Consider the following 14,995-nt stretch of genomic DNA (forward strand, 5'->3'; position numbering starts at 1 on the left):
GCCAAAGGTATCACAGGACTACTTGTTGGGCAAAAGAAGACATTGCATACTCTTAACTAAACTAGTTCCATGTTTGGGTCATGACCTGAGGCAAGCTCATCCTAATCAGATGTTCATGCCCCATTTATTTTTTAACATTTAGCAAATTTGAAGTCTTTGCTAGTTTTTCAATGGCAGTGGAGTGACTTTAAAACCTCAGAAAAAAACAACAAATGGTCTGGTAGCACTTTATAGACTAACAAAACATGTAGATGGTATCATGAGCTTTTGTGGGCACAGCCCACTTCTTCAGATGACCGGAGTTATGAGTAGGGGATATGAAAACTCAACATAAATAGGAGAGAGGATGGGGAAGAAGGACGGGAGGTGTGAGACACAGCATCATTAAGTATCTGGAGAAAGGGTACTTAAACCTAAGAAGATCAAAGTAAATAGATGCTAAGACAGGAAGGATACCACTCATAGAGCTGTTAGCACCTTCAGTGGTTATGAAGTAGGTAGTGTCCTAGACAGCCCATATCACGACTGAGTCTATTAGCATGTGAAGTGAATTTCTGGATGAAGTGAGATTCTAATCCTTCCCTATGTATTTGGCTTGTGGAGCTGGCCGGTGACAAGACCGCCACCTGCAGGTCTGTTAAAGTATGGTTAGGTAAGCAGAAATGTTTGCCAACTGGCTTTTGTGTGTTTCCTTTACGTATATCCGATTTGTGTCCATTGATTCTTTCCCGCAGAGATCGTCCAGTTTGTCCAATATATATAGAAGTGGGGCACTGTTGGCATTTGATGGCATAGATCAAATTACTAGATGTGCTGTCAAATGACCCTTTGATTTTGTGGCTTATGTTGTTTGCTCCAGTGATGAATTCATCAGTGTAGATATGTGGGCAGAGCTGGCATCTTTGGGGGGTTGTCTGTAAGCAAGAATAGGTTTTTCTCCTAAGGCCTCTGAGAGTGAGGGATCATTTTCCAAGATGGGTTGTAGATTGTGTATAATGATTTGGAGCAGTCTGAGTTGTGGACTGTAGGTAATGACAAGAGGAGTTCTGTTATTTTCTCTTTTTGTCCTGAAGTAGTTCATATCTGGGTATTTTTTTGGCTCTGTCAATTTGTTTTTTCACTTCCCCAGGTGAGTATTTCAGTTTTAGGAATTCTCTGTAAAGATCCTGTAGGTGATTGTCTCTGTTTGTGGGGTCGGAGTAAATCCAGTTGTATCGTAGGGCTTGGCTGTATACAATTGACTGAAAAAATATGTCTGGGATGGAAGCATGAAGGTAAGTGTAGCGGTCGGTGGGTTTTCGATATAGGGTGGTGGAAATTTGTCCATTATTTAACTGTACTGTAGTGTCCAGGAAGTGGATTTCCCTTGTGGACTGGTCCAGGCTGAGGTTGATAGTAGGGTGGAAGTTGTTGAAATCCTTGTGGAATTCTTTGAGAGTGTCTTTTCCGTGGGTCCATATGATGATGTCATCTATGTAGCGTAAGTAAAGTTGAGGTATTAGGAGGCGAGAGCTGAGGAAACGTTGTTCAAGGTCAGCCATAAAGATGTTGGCATATCGTGGTGCCATGTGGGTGCCCATGGCTGTGCCACTGATTTGGAGATAGAAATTGTTTCTGAATTGGAAGTAGTGGGTGAGAACAAAGTTGCAGAGCTCTGTAATCAGGTGTGCCATCCCGGACACATTTTTCAGTCGATACCCAGACCCATTCTCTAGATACTTAATGATGCTCTGTCTCACATGACCCTTCCTTTCCCCCCTCCTTTCCCTCTCCTATTTATTTTGGGTTTTCATATCTCCTACTCATAACTCCAGTCATCTGAAGACGTGAACTGTGCCCATGAAAGCTCATGATACCATCTACATGTTTTGTTAGTCTATAAAGTGCTACCAGACCATTTGTTGTTTTTTTCTGTAACAGACTAACTCGGCTATCCCCTGAAGCTTTAAAACCTCAGCTATTAAATAAAGCTCCAGTCTTCAAACTTATAGGCTGTGTCTAGACTGGCAATATTTTGCACAAATACTTTTAATGGAAAAGTTTTTCCGTTAAAAGTATTTGCGCAAGAGAACGTCTACACTGGCAGGGATGCTTTTGCGCAAAAGATGTCTTTTGCGCAAAAGCATCTGTGCCAGTGTAGACGCTCTCTTGCGCAAGAAAGCTTCGATGGCCATTTTAGCCATCGGGCTTTCTTGTGCAAGAAATTAACTTGCCTGTCTACACTGGCCCTCTTGCGCAAGAATACCTGAGCAGGAGCATTGGAGTATTTGCTCAAGAAGCGCTGATTTTGTACAGTAGAAAGTCAGTGTTCTTGCGCAAATATTCATGGCCAGTGTAGATAGGTGGCAAGTTTTTGCGCAAAAGCAAGTGCTTTTGCGCAAAATCTTGCCAGTCTAGACGCACCCATAGTATCTCTTCAAAGCTCCACTAAAATCAGTGGGCATCTGCAGATTCATTGATGGATTAAGGCTTCAACCTCTCATTTTCAACTAAAGATATATTCCAAACAATACAGGAACAATACAAATTTGAAAAAACAAACAAAAACCAAAATCATTTTTTCTTCATCTCTCTAGGTGCTCAAAAACATATAGGGCAAAATTTTCAAAAAGAGGACATAATACGGTGTGCTGGAAACAACTCTACCCTTCTCAAAAACAAAGTGATAGTTTATATTATCCTTAAAACACAGTCACATCCCCCAGTTGTAAATGGTAGTTAGCTACATGTGTATATGGAAGAGAGAACGGAATTCAACATCTGGCCAGCTCTGAAGGTTTATCCTCAGCTCAGGTGAAGCTCATAGAGCTATGAGTACTTACACCAGTTATGAAGCTGCCTTTTGTAATGATTCAAATCTATCCAAAATGCAAGTCTATTTGGTCTTTAAACTTTAAGCTTATGAAACCTAGTAATGTATACCTCTAGCTGCAGTTTGATTATCTCGTTCTGTTTTTCTTTATCTAGAGTTCTCAGCTGTCTGGTTAAGTCTAATATTGTCAATTCTTTTTTCTCTAGTTCTTCTTTATGTTCTTCTTCTTTTAGTTCAACTAATAATAAAATAATAGTATGAAATTATAATTATCAAGAAACTTTATCTTATTAACTGAATAGATTTCAAAACCAGCAGAAGCTGTAATGTGACAAATTCATAAACCAACTAAAACCAAAATTGAAGCAAAGTGAAGCACTAAAAATTTAAAAATATATTGTTATTTGCTTGGGATGAAAAAATGATTATTTTAAATATCTAAAGGTTCCGGTGTTCCCTCTAAGCTGTGGCAGCACAGCTTCACGGGTGATTAATCAGCCCTGCCCAGTCAGAGGTTCGGGGCTCCCTGCAAGGAGCTGACTGACTGGGCAAGTGTGATGAATCACCTATGAAGCTGTGCTGCCACCCAGCTTAGAGGGAACACTGAATGGCGCTCCACAAAACTGACTATTTGAAAGTCAGTATCATGATTTTGGCTGTACATTGTTGTTCCAGGCTCATAATCAGAGATGCAATCTGGTCACCACATTGAAAGCCATTGCAAGAAACATGCTGACAACATCAAAGCAAGCACCGATTGCCTTGGTTATGAATGCTGAAGACACAGAGGTTTTTTTTAACTTCAAACCTAACCTCAATGATTTCTTAGTCTTTTTTCTTGGCAGTCTGGTTCACAAATTGTCAGTCCAGATCAGTACTGCTCGTGCAGAACATGTTGCTGCAGAAACTCTGAGAGAGGAAGACACAATCCCAAATGTGTGGTGTCATGAAACGGCCCCATCCACTTTGGGAAAAGAAACAAATTCTGCTTTGCTACAGTTTGTATTATAGATTTTTTTTGGCACACCTGCACAATCTCATACACTTCACTGGTGTTTCCCATTCAGCCTTAATTACTTTCCTCAAAAATATTAAAGGGAATGTGTGTTGTTCAGATTTTGAACTGGTTGGAAAATGCCTTCTTGTAATTTCTATAAAGTCTTCTTCTTCCTCCTTAGGATTGTTTTGGGCTCATAATTGTTCCTGAGCTCATCACAAAATGACAATGAAAATGAATTAAATGATGATAAAGACGTCCAGATGCTTAAATGATTTTTTTCCTTATATTATTCTTTTTCTTTCTATGTATGAAAACTTTGAGCAGAATTTCTATTTATGGTTCCTTCTGGGGAGGAGTCGGTGGAACTGCTATCTCAAGAAGAAAAGGTCAGTTTTCTTCCAAGTTTCTGAAGCAATTTCTTGAATCTTTCTCCTTTTATAATTTGACTTCTTTAGGGAGATGGGGATTGGGGACCTGAGAAACATGAAGAGTCTTGGGAACCTCTTCTTTTACCAAACATCTATCTTTGCCCTTTGAGAGTGGTTAGAAAGCCTGTAAAGAGGCACTGCAACCACTGCCTGGGGCTCACAACTTCGCAGTTTCTGAGGTAAAGATGCTTTTTTGAGCCAAATCCCAAAACTCCATTGCCCAAGACGGAATTTCTTCTTGAAGGGGAGACTGAGTACCTTCTTCTCAGCTTCATGCAGAATTCCTGACTTCCCAGGGGCTAAGAGGAGACTGAACTGCCCAACGAGCCTGAGGGGGAGTAAAACCTGAGCCATGGGATGGTATAGACCCAAAATAATCTCTCTGGCTGCTCCTTGCTCTGTCTGTCATGGAATCAGCCAATCAGATTATAGTTTCCAATGTCGGGCCACAGTCCTTTGATGTAGCTGCTTCTGGAAACTGAAGTGCTCTCTATTTTGCTACTGTCCATTGAGATATGTGTGGCATTTGACTATCAAGCACCTGATTGGTGCGGAACTCCTGGGGAACTGAGTCTGGGGTTGGTGTGAGGTGGACAAAGTGAAACCTTTCTGAGATGATGAGATGGCTCGGTTGCACAAGGCATAATCCTCTCCTTCTGTGCCCTCTGGCAGGGACACAGCTCAGGAGAAACACAGTGTTTGGTCTCACTCCACCATCCTCCTGCCCTATTACCTGAACAGTCAAGACAAGGGAAGGCACTGTGCTAATTCCAGGCAGTAGACAACCCAACACCTTCAGGGTTTTTTTAAATTCTCTCTCTTGCAGCAAGTGAGGGATTCCCCACCCTCGCTACAGGAGACAAAACAACATGGAAGGGTTCCTCTCTGGAATGTGAGTGGGGGAGCTAATCCCTTCTCCCCAGTTCAATCATCTTTGATTCTGCACTCTCCAGCTACAGACAGGTGATGAACCGCACTAAGGAGCTGAGAATCTTGCCTTGATGTAAGCGGGGGAATGGTCCCGCTGTTACCCTGGGACGCAGTAACGATTAATTTAGAATTTAATATTGGACACGCCCTGACTTATATTAGAGATAGTAAATGTCCCAAGTCCCAGAAGACAGGATCGTCTGAGGCCGATTGCTCGTGGCCGTATCTGTCACCGGCGCGTGGTTTTCTAAACAAAAGAAACTTCGAGTCTTAATTTGGGGCCAAACCATATATTGTAAGGTTAAAATACAGAACAATTGTAAATTTAAAATAGAGAACAGCATGTAACAGCAATTTAATACCCAAATCCCAGGAAATAAAGCAGACAGTGAAGACCCCTAGGCACAATAGGGTTATACTTTACACACACTCTAGTTGCCTAAGGCAGAGGAGGTGCTCACGACCTCAATGCCGTAGCTAATTGGAAGCCGTGGCAGAGGAACTGTGAGGAGATCCCACGATGTCACAGGATCTGGCCTTCTAGTCGGGCAGCGGGTGAGGAATGGACTATGGATCAAAGGCCTTCTGCTCCTTGATGGTGGCCCAATGGGATGTAGCCGGTAATCCCCGGGAATTCTCCACAGGTAATAGGCAAACCCAAAATACCCACCACACTCACACCAACCTTACACCGTCCAGGCTCACGCTATCACTCTCTCTCTCTCTCTCTCACTCATTCACCCTACCATTCATACTACAACAGAGGGACATACACAGAACCGCAAGTACTGGAACCCAGGTAGGAAAAAAATAAAGGGAACCCCAACTGCCACTGAACTGGGGTATTTTTAGCTCTCTCCAGTGGGAAGAGTCCAAAGGTGCTGAGTGCACTCTTTTGCGGGTGGGGTGCATAACATTCTGAACCGTGTGCAGCTATTTGGTACAGAGTGCAAAGAATTAGAATGGGGTGCAGAGCACTAGTATCATGTGCAACTAGGGAAAAGGCGGGAACCCCCCCTTATGGCAGGCTTCCTTAGTTCGAATTAGCATTAATAGTTCAATTCACTGCCTTAGTCGGGTCAGGACAGCACTCATAGCACTACACCTTCCCATCCGCACAATCAATAAACATATAACATACAAACTGAGGTAACACCGCTATTGTGGGGAACTTTCCTGGCTTCTATACCATCCCGGTGAAATGGACCTGTGAAAGGATCTGAGTCCCCGCTCCCACTTCCTTTACCTCATGGCTTCCCTGATCCTGAGGGCTCCCCCTCCACTCTCCTGAGTAGCAGAGTCCTTGAAACCCCAACAAGGCTGGGCCCAGGTTTCCTGGGGCTTAATCCCCGACATTGTAGTCACTAGGGGCAGGAGTTAGGGTGTCCCCACTTCGAGGTGCTCTCTTCACACTACATGCTTTCTTGGCCCAGTGATCATTTCATAAGGTTCTAAGCAAATACAATTTATTAAACATCAACTGATTAAAGAGAAAATAATAAGAAAAAATGAGAATGGTTAAATGAGAACACACAGTCCTGCTCTGCAGCATGGGGACATCAAAACAGCAGTCTGCAGAGTGTAAGGACGGTTCTCAGTCTCTTCCTTATAGGCCCCTTAGAGGCCCTGCATGTGCTGCAGGTGGGCTACAGGCTGGACACGCTTGCTCTGGCAGTGACCACACAGCCTCAAGCTCTAAGTGGCCAGACCCCTCTCCCAGTCTGGCCTGGTGGGCCTCTTGGCTGGTGATATCTCCCTGCCCAGAGCCTCTCCCCGCACTTTGTTGGTCCCAGCTGCTCATGACACCCAGCTGCAGGCTGTGCTGCTTTGCCAGTCTCCAGCTCCTTGTGTTGCTTCTCTGTCCCTTTTGGCTCTCTGAACACTGCCAGTCTGCTGCTCAACACAGGGTCTGCGCTCCTTGGACTGTGTGTGCCTGGCTCTGTTGCTGCAAAACTGCCCCTCAGCACAGGGTCTGGGCTCCTTGGGCTGTCTGTTCCTGGCTCTGTTGTTGCAGGATTTATTCTCCACACAGCTTGCACTCCTCTTAGCTGTCTCTCAGCTCTCTGCGTGCTCAGAGAGACCCAGAACAATCCCAGCTCACAGGGAGGACGGGGCCTGGCCTCTTGCTTTCCTCACTGGCCAGTCCAACCTGTCAATCAGGCCGAGCTGGAGTGTTGGCTGCTTTCCATTGTCTCTGGGGTCTGTCAGTCTCATGGACCCTTCCCCTTTTGATACTGGGAGCCCGCGAACCAAAAACTCCCACAGAGTTTTAGTAAGGGGCTAACGGTCCCCTTACATTGAGAAAGAATAAGTGTTACCATTGCTATTTACAGAATTCAATATTCTACAAGCAATATATTTCAAATTAAATAAATATAATATGATAAGTGGAACTCATCTTTATCCCTTATTGTAGGCAGGAATATCTTTTCAGTGGGCTTTAGACCTCTTTAGAATCTTTGCTTTTTAATTACCTACAAAAAGGTCTCACATATGTGTAAAACATGTTACCTATTATTTTCTTGAACAATATGAAACAGTAAAAAAAGTACAGTAGATATTTGTATTTGGATGTGTCATATTCCAGCATCATTAAAACTTAGTGCGGCATTCGGAAAACTTACATTTTCTGCTCATGTCACCATGAACCTTTGTTAAGTCCAGCTTGTATTCTTCCTCTTTGTTTTTAATTTCTGCCACAAGTTTGTCAATTTGATTCTTATATTCCTGTGAATTTAAACATGTGAGTATTTGAATTTAAAGTTAAGTGCTTTTAAAGGAAAGTACTTTGCTGGATTGAGCTAGAGTTCTCAACATTTTACAGGATCTACCCTGGGTCTTCAAAACATCACCTCTTATCTGTGCTGCTCTGACTTGTAAACAGCTGCTCATATGATTTTATGTTCAAGATCAGCTTCGGAAGAAGAGCAATGAGAAGATAAATGAGAAGAAGAAGAATCCAGTTCAGCCACAGCCCTTACTGGAATGATTCATCATTCCAAAGCCAGACGGGACCACTGTGATCACCTAGTCTGACCTGCTATATAACAGAGGCTACAGAATTTACCTAAAGTTCAATACCATGCTCCCAAGAACACCAAGAATTGTAAACCATTGCTTGAGAGTCTCCACTAAAGGCAAAGATATGCCCTATTGCTTTGAATGATGAATGTCCATTATGTCTCACCTGTTCATTAGCATTTAATTTCGATTCCAGGAGTTGAATATTATTCTTTAACCTTTCATTTTCATCTGTATAAATTAAATATTGTATCAGATAATATTTCTGGTGATATTTCATTTTTTCTAATATCAAAATAAAGAAATATTTTTGTATTTATTTTTATTTTCCATCTAACTTTTAGAATAAAACTTATTTACATTTTTTGGATACCTTCATAACACTCTTGGATTAGATCTTTATGGTTTCTAATGCATTTTAAAACTTTTTAAATAACATAATTATTGTTTATTTATCATGTTTATCTCACTCTTATTAATTTGGAAGAACTTTAGCCTTATGATAACTAATAGTTGATCAGAATTTTAGATGCTAAACCTTTGCCTCAAAGACTAAGTCTTTGCAGATGTTTGTATAACAATTAGCACAATGGGACTCCAGTACTGATTGCAGCCTATGGGATGCTGCTATTATAGATAATAAATCACATACAAATTAACTGTTAAAAGAGCATTTTTAATATTGCAAAGTCGTTTTAAAAATTGAGGAAATGCCAGAATTAAGGTTGTCCATGTAATCTTAATTTTGTCCCTCTATTTAATTTACAGACATTGATTACATGATCTCATACTATTTTTGTGTGATTTAGTACCTAGAATGGATTGTGCTGAGTGAACTGAAGCACTTACCAATGTTTCTTTTTACCCTGATTATTCAATGTGTATTCAATTTATTCTTTATTAAACTTCATCCAAATCCTGCAGCGAGTACAGAATTACTAACTTCCTCACAGTCTTCCACCACAGAGCTTTACAAAAATTAATGAATTTATCATCACAACTCCCCTATGAGGTAGAAAAATATTTTTATCTCAGGTTTACAGATGAGCAACTAAGCTACAGAGAGTGCCTACTAATTCTGGGTGCCTTGAGACTTCTAGGACCTGATTTTTCAGAGGTGCTGAGCATCTGTAGTTCCCTGAAGTTCAGCTGCATTCATGAGTAAAGCAAAGATTTTGTCATGAATATTTTTAGTAAAAGTCATGGACAGGTCATAGGCAATAAAGTTCACAAAGTACATGACCTATCTGTGACTTTTACTAAAAATATCACTGACAGAATGGGGAGCTGCTAAATCCCCATATTCCTGGTGATGGTGGGACAGCTCCAGGCTCCCCTCTCAGGCTATGTCTAGACTGCAAGCCTCTTTCGAAAAAGAGCGTCTGGACTGCAACCAGTACTTTCGAAAAACCAAGTCGCTTTTTCGAAAGAGAGCACCCAGGCAGTCTGGATGGTCTCTTTCAAAAAAGCCCTGTTTGCATTACATAGCGCCTTTTTTCGAAAGAGCACTTTCGAAAAAAGGCGTTATTCCTCATGAAATGAGGAGTACCGCTGTTGAAAGAAAAGCCACATTCTTTCGATTTAATTTCGAAAGAACGTGGCTGTAGTCTAGATGCAGGTGAAGTTTTTTTTGAAAAAAGGCTACTTTTTTCTAAAAAAACCTGCAGTCTAGACACAGCCTCACTGATGGACACTTCGAGCTGTGGGATCTCCTCAGTGCTGGTGGTCCTGAGCTTCCTGCAACAGCCCTCCCCCCTACAGCAGCAGCCCCTGCTGCTGCCCATAGCACCAAAGAGCTTCAGAATTCCTTGCTACCCATAGTGACGGGGAGCTGCAGGGTCTCCCCCCACCACATTTTGGACAGGTCCCCCAGTGCCCACAGTGGCTCAGATTTTGGTGGCGCCTCCACTGTCCTGGGCAGCAAAGAACTATGGGGTCTCCCTAATACACATGGTGGCTAGGAGTTCTGGAAGTCCCCTACCACTCAGTGCAGTGGCACTCCACGGCTTCTGGCTGCTGTGGGCAACAGGGGCACTCTGCTGTTCCTAGCCACTGTGGGCTGAAGTCATGGAGGTCTTTGGAATTCACAGATTCCAGGAATTCTGTGATCTCTGTGACAAAACTGTAGCCTTAATCATGAATGCTCAGAATTTCTGAAAACCAGACTCTGTATGTTTCAGGCTGGGTATGCAGTAAATGAGGAACACACAATAAATGGATACTTGTGGAAACAGAAAGAAAAGGAAGTTGCAACCCAGTTTTATGACATTGCCTTCGACATAGCACAAAATGAGTAGTATAAAGAAATGGTTGAAGCATTTCACCCTGAATATATTTCTTCTGACAGATGTGAAATCAAGTCTGCTACTGTATGCTGCAAGTGAAAAACTAGAAGAAAAGCAAATGGAGAACTAAAAGAATCAACATCAACATTAATATAGGAAGTTTGGTCAAACATGAGAAATGGTACCCTAAGTAAATCTAAAATGAAACCTGAAGAATATTGTGTCCAAATTGCAGAGAAAACCATCCAAAATGTAAACAAAAGTATGACATGAAGCTCTTTGTCATTTGCTCAGACAACAAAATAAAATTAAAAGGAGGGAACCTCCCAGATGCAACTGTCCTAAACTTTTGAAGTATGAGTGTTCAGCACAATATTTAAACCTTCTTGAGAAAGAAGTAACACCTAATACAATCCTAAAGCATATTGCAGAAGTTCAGAAATTTGGCAACCATCATCAACTTTGTGGGCGAGTAGCTGGTTGAAAAAGGAAGATTAATATCAAGTTTCCCAATAACAGTTGGTGGAACTTTCAGTAATACAGCGTCTATACACATGCACCCAACTACTGTACATCTGTTGACATTTCTATCAAACTGAAGAGGTTTCTGATCAAAATATAGTACATATTCTGAAGAATAAAAGATTCTACAAAGAAGGAATAAAAAAAACAATTGAAGATTTTGGAGAGAATTGACTGATTAGAGGTCAACGACACTACTACCACAGTCTCTGGAAATCTGACTTCATTTCATTAATAATGAAGAATGGGAACCACACAAAGGTAAGCTGAAAAATTCAGTAGGTTTTTTTAGGCTGGGGAAATTACAACAATTCAGATTGTCTATGTCTTGCATTGTTGGATTTATGAACAAACTATTATTAAAAACCTAATATAGGCAGATGGTTTTCATGGTGATTCAATAGGCAAGAGAGGTCACAAACTGACTCTTCATACAGACATGTTGTATATTTTTCCAGAAATTCTAGATCCTATAATCACCTGATTCATAATCAATTCTGTAATCTTTGAAGTCTACTTTATTAGTTCAAGCCTTATAATAGATATTCTCACTGGATTTAATAGTTCATTATGTTATCGTGCCCTATTAGTGCAGTATTTTGTAAAACTTGTTGAATCAATCCCTTTTGATAGAATTAGTGAACACTTGCCAAGTTGGAAGGACTTCTAAACTTTATTTGGCAACTCAAACTTTATTAAAATGTCATGTCCTCCTAAGCTGTTTCATTGACTTTAGAAGTTAACATTTATTTTTATGGATAAAGACATTACAGTGACATACTGACAGTCTATTATAAAAACAATTTGATAGCTAATTAACATGCCTTTTGCTTGGGGGCAATCCTAGAACAGTAGAGAACTTTTTACATAATAGGAATCTAACTCTAACCCTGTCTTTAATTTGACAGGAAGTCTCCTAGATAAAGGTCAAATTTCTAAGAAAGAATTTAGTGATAGCCAAAGAGGCCTTTGAAAACATAGTGTTGTCAATGAATCACAGAATATACTTGATTCTTATTTAAGGCTGATTCTCACTGATACTATTGCCACTTTACACCAATGTAAACATTCTTAAAGTGGGAATAAATTATATATACATTCTATTAAGGTCCTTTACACTGCTGGAGTTCTGTAAAGTGGCTTTAAAATAAATGGCTGTGTCTACATTGGCAAGATTTTGCTGCGGCCAACCCAGCGGCTTCCCCACCCGCGGCCCACACCACGGGCTGCGGCTTGTGACGGGGTTGCTTCACCCCGTCACAGTTTCCCCACACAAAATTCCCATTGATTTCAATAGGAACTGTGGAGAAGCAGGGCCCAATTCTGTGAAAGGCAGAGAACCTCCTTCAACATGCTGAATATTCATAGTTTCCATAAAGGCTAATATGAATTTAAATTGCTCAGTACCTGACAGGAGCAATCCTCAAAGGTTTTTAAACATGTAAATCTCATGGAATTTAGATGACTCATTGACTTGAAGGATATGATCCTTTGCTATTAACTGATGTGTGTTGAGCAGACTCTTAGCTTGTTGTATATATTGATTTATTTTGCTTAGATTACATCCACATAAAAAGCTGCATTATGAATTATATATTCTAAAATCGACATATTTATTTAATTTGGATTAACATGATTCTTTTAGAAGGTAGGGGCTATTTCATCTGAATTATCTGCAAATGAATTTCCTCAGCTTTCAGTTTCATATATGTAGACACTTTTGCTGCTAAAAGTTGATACTGGAAACAAATCAATGTTATCAAACTGGAAACCAGAGACTGAGATTACAAGGTCATATGAAAACAGCGGAGTCTTTTAAAACAAATATTTCCATACAAATAGTACACAGAAAGAAACTAAGAAATTCAGTACATACCCACAATCATTTTAAATACTATGTACATGTAGCAAAGTCCATGACATTAATGTATGATGGGAAAAAATCAGATTTGTACATTTTTCTCTCACTGCATTCTAATTTTTGAGGATTGACACTGCCCCATAAATGAATTAGGCAGGATTACTTAGTCAAAAATCACACAAGGAAGATTTAAAAAATGGGTGAAAGCAATCACCATTTCTGAAGGAACAGCAGAAGTATTATCCCACAGGGTCTTTTCACTTGTCCCAGGCTGGCAGTAAGGGTACGTCTACACTGCACACTTATTTTGAAATAAGCTATTCCGCAATAGTTATTCTGAAATAGCTTATTTTGAAATAGCACATCTACCCTGCAGGGAAGCTTCAAAATTAGTCTGAGGCAGGCTTCCCTAATGCATATGTGCTATCTTGATTTTACAGCTCCAGAAGGCACCGGGGAGGAATAACTTAGAATGGTCCTGGTTAGGGTTTATTTCGAAATAGCAGAAGTGGAGCATCTACACACGCCTTATTTCGAAATAGGTGCTATTCCTCACAGAATGAGGTTTACAGATTTCAGAATAAGCCTTCCGTTATTTCAAAATTATTTCAAAATAACGGAATTGCTGTGTAGACGCTTGTTTTGTTATTTTGAAATAATGCTAATTATCTCGAAATAACAGTGCAGTGTAGATGAATCCTAATATTTTATCAGCATTATGAGAATCTCTGTATGTGTGTCTTTGAAATGAGCATTGCAGATGATATTTTAGAGATAAACAAAGTTGTAGGGTAAATATGGGGAGAGGGCGTAAAGTAGACAAAAAGAGAAAAAAAGCATGGAGGAAGTGTCCCTAAGAGTGTCAATGTCATTTAAAAATTAAAAAAAATGCTGGACAATTCAAATGTGGTAACACAGAATAGATAATTTATAAGCCAGTAGCAGTTAATTAGAATTAACCAAAGTTAAAGCCTATACATGTAAAATATTGGGCAAACTGACAGAATACAAACTGAGGTGATTAGAACTGGATATCATACTTTCATTAGTGTGAAGCCATTAAGTATAAGAGAGATGGAATTCATTCTATGGAAAATTCACCTCCCGGCACAAAACCTTAAGTACAGGCAGTCCCTGATCTGCAGGGAGATGGGGAGCAAAGCCTTGGAGCACTCCCGCAGGGGGTGCTGGTCTGCTGGTCGGGAGAAGGGGAGCAAAGCCGCGGAGCACGCCCGCAGGGAGACAGCTCAAGCACACCCGGGCTGTCCCGCTGTGGGTGTGCTCCAAGACTTTGCTCCCCATCTCCCTGGTCTGACCAGCAGACCAGGGAGACGGGGAGCAAAGCCTCGGAGCACGCCAGCAGTGGGACAACCGCGGCGCGCCTGGACTGTCCCGCTGCCTGCGTGCTCTGCGGCTTTGCTCCGCGTCTCCCAGGTCAGCAGACCAGGGAGACCGAGCAAAGCCGTGGAGGACTTGGGCGGTCCCGCCACCCCCGTCTCCCTGGTCTGCTGGGGGGGGGGAGCAGCTAGTGCCCCCCCAAGCAGACCAGGCTTTTCTTGCCTACCCCTGGGGTAGAGCAGCTGGGGGCTGCTGGGTTGGTCCCGCAGCGCCGCTCCGGACCAACCCGGCAGCACCCCAGCTGCTCTGCCCCAGGCGTCCTGATTCAGCCGCTGCTGGTCAGTTTCAGCAGCGGCTGAATCAGGACGCCTGGGGCAGAGCAGCTGGGGTGCTGCTGGGTTGCTCCAGTAGTGCCGAGGAGCCGCGCTACTGGAGCAACCCAGCAGCACCCCAGCTGCTCTGCTCCAGGCGTCCCCAAGTCAGCCACTGCTGAAACTGACCAGTGGCTGACTACAGGAAGCCCGAGGCAGAGTTGCTCTGCCCCAGGCTTCCTGGAATCAGCCACTGATCAGTTTCAGCAGCAGCTGACTTGGGGACGCCTGGGTTCCTTAAGTTGAATCTGTATGTAAGTCAGAACTGGAGTCCAGATTCAGCCGCGGTTGAAACTGATCAGTTTCAGCAGCGGCTGACGCCAGTTCTGACTTACATACAGATTCAACTTAAGAACAAACCTACAGTCCCTATCTTGTACGTAACCCGGGGATTGCCTGTACCACTTAAATCCAGAGGCTCAAGGAG

At 41.9% G+C, this 14,995-nt stretch overlaps 1 protein-coding gene and 1 long non-coding RNA gene across 2 annotated transcripts in view; one reads left to right on the plus strand and one right to left on the minus strand.

The window, feature by feature from the left end:
* CCDC152 (coiled-coil domain containing 152) overlaps window positions 1-14,995 on the minus strand; it is a 41,405-nt gene that overhangs the window by 6,897 nt on the left and 19,513 nt on the right. The window contains exons 5-7 of the mRNA XM_025179682.3: window positions 8,358-8,422; window positions 7,795-7,897; window positions 2,923-3,050 (exon numbers count right to left, since the gene is read on the minus strand). Of these exons, the coding sequence (XP_025035467.3) occupies window positions 2,923-3,050; window positions 7,795-7,897; window positions 8,358-8,422 (296 nt within the window). The remainder of the gene's footprint in view (window positions 1-2,922; window positions 3,051-7,794; window positions 7,898-8,357; window positions 8,423-14,995) is intronic.
* Window positions 10,017-14,995, plus strand: part of LOC142829959 (uncharacterized) — a 32,823-nt gene continuing 27,844 nt past the window's right edge. Inside the window, exon 1 of the long non-coding RNA XR_016349938.1 lies at window positions 10,017-11,259. This is a non-coding gene — a long non-coding RNA (uncharacterized LOC142829959). The remainder of the gene's footprint in view (window positions 11,260-14,995) is intronic.

This window comes from Pelodiscus sinensis, chromosome 6 (assembly GCF_052426305.1).
Source record: "Pelodiscus sinensis isolate ZL-2025 chromosome 6, ASM5242630v1, whole genome shotgun sequence".
NCBI classification, from domain to species: domain Eukaryota; kingdom Metazoa; phylum Chordata; order Testudines; family Trionychidae; genus Pelodiscus; species Pelodiscus sinensis.